Genomic DNA, 6,531 nt, shown 5'->3' with positions numbered 1-6,531 from the left:
CACAGCAGCAACGTGGTTCTTCAGCAATGACACAACATGTCAATTACTTCGGTGTACATGTGCACAGAACTCTGACGCCAATTCCCAAACAAAGTAGGAGCGTTCCAAGAACCTCTGGAAGAGGTTGCTCTGAGCCGCATAGAACTGGAATTTTCTTCCCTCACCACCTTCAAAGGTTTTTCCAAAGCCTTCAGAATATATCTTATTGTGATTATTTTTTTTTTAAATAATCATTCTTTTAATTTGATGGTGTCTCCTTTTTTTTTTTTCAAAAATGATTTTTTTTTTCATTCTTTATAGCTTGGCAGTAGCGTTGAAAAACTCTAATATAGAAATACATTTTCAAAAAACATAAATCCATAATTGCACAGGTGTGGATAATTGACGATTTAAGCGATTGTATTAAAAAAAACTAAATTAAACATAAATTATAATATTTAGAATTATATTTTTTAGAACGACCACTGAACAGTTTAAAAAAACTAGAATTAAAATTATTAATGCTATTAAGCCTAGATTAAATAAACAACCTACCCATAAAAAATAAATTCACCCTAATAATTTTGAAATTAATAGTTGAGTTGTTTGTCTTGAAAGTAATAATTTTTTATTGATTTTATAAAAAAACTCCTGGTCTTTTAGATTGCATATTGCGTTGGGCATGATTTAAAAGAAAGACGAGCACCCAAATTGGTTCTGTAATCAAAATCCAGATTGAAGGAGAGGCTAGAAGAATGGGCGATTACCATTTCGTGTACAAGGACGTAGAAGGAGCCTCTACTCAATGGGACGATATCCAGAGAAAGCTTGGAAATTTGCCCGAAAAGCCACCCGCTTTCAAGCCCCCACCTTTCACCCCTTCATCTGATGACCAACCCAAAGACAAAACCTGGATCGATTCCAAAACCTCCGAAGAACTCGAAGACCTCGAAGACGACCTCGACGATGATCGATTCCTCCAAGAATATAGGTTCTCCTTCACCTTTTTGGTTTTTTCAAGGTTTTTCTTTCGTGGGTTGGTTTTGTTTTTCTCCAAGCAGGTCGAGATTGAACAAAATTTGAAGCTTATAAGGATTTTGTTGATGGAACTCTTTGTATTGTTTGCTTGAGAACAACTGTATGAGACTTGTATTTGTGTGTTTATTTTATTTGTTGATGAGTACAACTTGGTTGGGAATTGTTGTGGATTTAATGTTTTAGAGCAAATTAATGTTTAGGAGTCTGTTTAATTACCCTTTTGTTCCATATTTTCTATGTTATCAATACAATTTTGTTAGGTATTGTTTTCTGGATTAACATTTTATGGTGAATTAAAGCTTAAGAGCCTATTTTCGCTTTTGTTTATGGCTTTTCTGCGCTGAACTTACTTGAAAAGTAGGAATAAATGAGATTATGAGAAAGCAAAATTTGGTTTACTTGCGTGTGTGTGTTTATTCTACTTGTTCTTAATTGAATCATTTTGCTGTGACAGGAAGAAGAGGTTGGCTGAGATTCAAGAGACAGCTAAAGTACTTAGGTTTGGATCTGTGATTCCTATTTCAGGATCTGATTTTGTTCGAGAGGTGTCACAGGCTCCATCTGATGTTTGGGTGGTTGTCATCCTTTACAAGGATGGGTATGATTTGATTTTGGAATTTCTTTGATTCTATAATCTATAGCTTTTCAGGGTCATGTTTCTTATGGTGACTGTTTGTGTTTTTGACAGGATTCCTGAATGTGGCTTGTTGATGCAAAGCATTGAAGAATTGGCAAGAAAATATTCTGCAACAAAATTTGTTAAGATAATATCTACAGATTGTATCCCAAACTATCCAGATCGAAATGTTCCGACTTTATTGGTTTATAACAATGGGGCAGTTAAAGGAAATTACGTGGGTCTGCATAGTTTCGGGCAAAGATGTACTCCTGAAGGTATTTATGTCTAAAACTGCCAGCCTCGTAGTTTTATGTTCTTTTATTTTGATGGAATTAAAGGCCAAGCTTTCAGAGGAGTTTCTAACCATAAGTGATGCAAGTTTTATGATATACTAGAACTAGTTTAAAGGTTTTTGCTTCTAGTGTGAATGTAATCCTCATCAATTTTGTTAAATAATTGTTATAGTGCTGCCATAAGACTATAAGGAAGTGTTCTTCAACCCCTCTGCCACAGGAAATTTGTGAAGGGAGGCCAACTATCAGTACCATGGACCACAATGGTCTTTTTTTTATGGTGAAATGTTGGCCTTCATCTGCCACTGATGACCGATGACCTTGATCCTGATAACTATGTGCCTAAATAGTCAAATTTTGTTTTGGTCTACATCATTTTGATAACATTATTACATTTAGGTAGTGTTTGGTTAGCTGCTCTGTGGCTTTTCTTCTCCTTAAAAGGAGGAGGAGCTGACACTCTTTTCATAAAAGCTCTTCAAAATTGAAGTAGCTTATTGTTTTAAAGGAGCTTAAGATCTGCTTTTGCGGATCTTTTTTGGCAAGACTACAATTCGAATCCAATCTTCATCTCTTTTCGGTTTTCTTTTCTCGAAACAATTTGGAAACCTAATCTTCTTGACCACTTGACTCTTGCTGCACAGAAAATTTCCTCCCAGTTATTGCAGTTCTCTTGCGTTACACTGTTATTGTTGTAGTGTTTAGACCTAAGGTACTGAGATTTTCATGTTGTTTGTTGGTTTAATTTACTGACATTGGATTCCTTGTTCTTGGTTTTGTACTCTGTTCTCTGTTTTGTCATTGTTGTACTCTTTGATGGGAATGTAGGAAGTTAATAATGAGAAAGCCACGTGGCAGCCACTTAGAGCGAATGAGTTTAATTCTGTTATGATTTTCTTTATTGCATTGTTAGTTGGTGCAATGCACTTCTATAAGTAAGCAACTTCTAAAGAGAGCTGAGGCATTCTGAATTTTCAATCAAACACTTTTTGTAATCTTTCCTCAAATCAATATATTTCTTTGGATTCTATTCATTCATTGGAATCCCTAAAGTTCTGTAGTTCTTCAAATAGTTCCTATTCCTAGTTCTACCTTCACCAAATGGTATTTCTCTTTAATTTTTGAATTGTGACTCTTTTTCTCTCAGTCTCTACCCTTTAGTTTTGGTAGTCATGCCAATGTCATTGGCACTCCATTGTCTCACACTCCACACCTCATTCTTTGTAGACAAATTTTGTGTCAATCCACTTGATTGACTAAGTAGGTTATTTTTTTCTACCGAATAACTTTTACCTTAAATGAAATTTTAGGTTTGTAAAAGTGTTAAGATTTAATTACAAGGTATGACTTAAGAATTCCACACTAAATTAAGGGATTCTACAATGCATGTTCTAAAGCTTTGGGCTCTCCAACTAAAAGAGCTAGCTTTTGTGGTATTGTTCCTCTAAGGTTCTTTAATAAAAGAATATATAAAGCAAAGTAGCAAACAAACAACTATTTATTTATTTTTTTGAAGTTGTTATTTTTCCTTTTAATTTAAAGGAGCTGCAATATTTAAAAAGAAGAAAAGATAGAGCAAACATCAATGTTGTATTTTGTTTTCTTTCTTGCTCATCTATATATAGTCTCCTTGCCACTTGAGATGTAAATTAGTAAACATGTAACCATGTCATTACTACCCTACTAATTTGTAAGATTAGCAGTGCAGACATTGTTGTTTTTACCTTATTTAGTACCCCATCATTAGATTTGTTGTTTTTACCTTAGTTAGTGCCCCATGATTAGATTTGTTGTTGTTTTTACCTTATTTAATGTTCCTTCTAGGTATGACAAATAAACCGACAACCCGTGGGTATTGACTGAATACAAGTATGAGTATAGTAATATCTTCTTCAATTGGGTATGAGAATGCGGATGGATATTCGTGCGTCCCGTTTATAACACACACACATATATATATATATATATATAAAAGATTTTCTATTTACATACGTATGTATATATACATATGTATACACCTCTAGGATACTTTTCTTCTTTTCACAACTTTTGTACAATTATGTTCAAATGTATGTCAATTAAATATTTTTATGTCTCATATTTGAATATTTATAATTTTTTAATATTTTTATTTAATGTGTACTTTTTGACATGAAAATATTTAACTCTCAATATAAAAAAATTATCTTTATTATTTTATTATTAATTTTTATTTTATTTGAATAACTTTTTTTGCTAAAATTAATTATCACTATCTCTCAACAATTTAAATAGGTTAATATTTGAAAAGTTTTATTAGATCTTTAAGGTATTTTTAATTTTATCATACTCTTAATTATAAATACTTATTTTTTGTGTAATTTCTAACTCATTATTATAAGTGTAATTTTATCATTATAATTGTATAAATAAATTATAATATAATAATTTAATGTAACTATTATGAATATTTTTTATCATTGAATATATATTGAAGTTTAAAAAATAAAAAATCTGTTAAATTTCAATTATTATTAGTTTAATCATTGTTTTTTGGTATGATTTTGATGTGTTGTATTATAATTTTTATTAGTGTATAAAAGAAAAATTTCATTAGAATTCAACAAATTGAAATAAAGAGACATTTAAAATAACTTTTAATTCAAAAATTTGTTTTCCTTTCATATTTTTTAAATATTTTTAAAATATATCAACTAATTAACGTTTTCAAAATTAATAAATGTTTTGGTTTTCGTAAATATGTTACTTGGTGAGGAGGGGATGATACAAAATTTAATTTGGATAAATTCTTTCTTTGGAGATAGATATTGGATAATGAAATCTGGCCTTGCTTACTTTGTCCCTAAATCCTTCTCTTACCTTGCTTACATTCTTTAAAAGTTGTGTAGTGATAACACATTGAATTCTTTGCATTGTGGAATATCAGGTGTTGCATTAGTGTTGTGCCAATCGAATCCTGTTCTTAATGATGGTCATAGTAGAAATGAAGCAGTCATTGAAGGAGTCCGCAAACAGTTTATAGAGAAAATTGTTGCTGATCATGAAGAAGAAGGTGATGATTACTCAAGTGATTAACATTTCTTTTCTCTTTCTTGTGTTCTTTTCTTTGGAGGTGGCTGTGTTTCCAACTTTGTTTTGCTCTCACTTTTAAAATTTTTCCTAAAAAAACACTAGTGCTAATGTTTAAGCATGTGTTGTATAGTAATGAGATGATTTTGTCAGCTACTATGTGTATCAAAGTGATTTACTTTTTGTAAACTTATGAAGTCATGGACGATTCAATGAATGAAACACCTTTCAATTAAACATGAAATCCTCGATATTGGTTTGGCTTTCAACAATGATATATAAAACAAATTAATGTGCAATAAGATTAAATAATTTTAGAATTAAGTATGTTTTTTATCTTTAAATTATTTTAAAATATTGTATTTTTTCTAAACCAAATTATATATTTATTTTATTCTTTTTTTTTTCTGAAAATGATGTAAATATCGTTTTTAATTGGTGATAAATTTTTTATCTTGGATTATAAAATAACTTTTACATGTTTATTAGAGAGAATTTGTATTAGATTTATAATTCGGGTGAAATATAATTTTTAAAAATAATTTGGAATAGAAAATATATTTGACCAATAAATTTAAATTATTTGGTAGTGAAATACTTGAGAGTTTTTGGTTGATAAAACAAATTTGGCAGAAAACCATATTTGTTAATGTGGGGTTAGTGTCGGACATTGAATTTTTGTTTTTTTTGGCTTTTTCGAGATTGTAAAACTATAATTTGGAAGATGATGCTAAATGAAATAGTAAGTATTACTTGATTGAATATATTTATTTATCTTCAGAAAGAATATTAGAAATTAAAAATAGAGATTAAATATTTTAGGGAAATAAAAATGAAAAGAAAAACATTTTACTAACTAAAATCAAAATTCATATGTTTTTTAAGAACTATAAGAAGAATGATTTTAAATTTCTTTAAGGATTAAAAATAAAAGTGTATGGGAACCAAAATAGTAAGCTGTTAATTTATAGGACCTGAAAATATATTTAAGTTTATATATAATTGTAAAAGGTAAAATGCTAGAATTTGTGTATGATATCTGTTGGGGGTAGAAGGAAATCTTAGTTCTTTTGCAAACCGAATCTGCAAACCGTAGGACGTCCGTTTACACTAGAGGTAAGGGAAGCAGTTTATTCAATTTAATTCTTATGTTTTTGACTATACTGCATGAACGTTCGTTGAGTTGTATGAAGCATGACTATGTGATGATTGATTATTTGATATGTGAAAATAACTGAGTTGATGTATGAGTATGTGAAATGGACTATAGTAGTAAGTATGAAATAATGAAGTATTATGCTGAGGAATGAATTTGAATATATGTGAATACTGAATAATAAATTCCCTATGATATTGAACGTTCGTCATTGAACGGTCCTTGACCGTTCGGTGTTTCTTATAAACTCTTTTGAGAGTGAATTCTTTCATTTGGAAAGAGTTCTAGTTGAGGACGAGCGCCTTCTTGTAATAGTACTATGTTTGAGCGTTCGGCCAAACATAGATTCACTTGTGTGTTACGTGAGAAAATGAAAA

The 6,531-nt window shown here is 30.3% G+C and overlaps 1 protein-coding gene across 1 annotated transcript; it reads left to right on the top strand.

Moving 5' to 3' along the window:
* The first annotated feature begins 643 nt into the window (after positions 1–643).
* Positions 644–5,235, top strand: LOC108346355 (uncharacterized). The gene is made up of 4 exons (XM_017585427.2): positions 644–970; positions 1,472–1,615; positions 1,706–1,911; positions 4,856–5,235. Exons 1-4 carry the CDS (start codon positions 735–737, stop codon positions 5,002–5,004), a joined length of 735 nt encoding a protein of 244 aa, XP_017440916.2. The 5' UTR covers positions 644–734; the 3' UTR covers positions 5,005–5,235.
* The last annotated feature ends 1,296 nt before the right edge of the window (positions 5,236–6,531 follow it).

This window comes from Vigna angularis, chromosome 9 (genome assembly GCF_016808095.1).
Source record: "Vigna angularis cultivar LongXiaoDou No.4 chromosome 9, ASM1680809v1, whole genome shotgun sequence".
NCBI lineage: Eukaryota > Viridiplantae > Streptophyta > Magnoliopsida > Fabales > Fabaceae > Vigna > Vigna angularis.
Note: the sequence above shows the minus strand (reverse complement) of the source record. Positions and strands in the feature narration are given on the sequence as shown.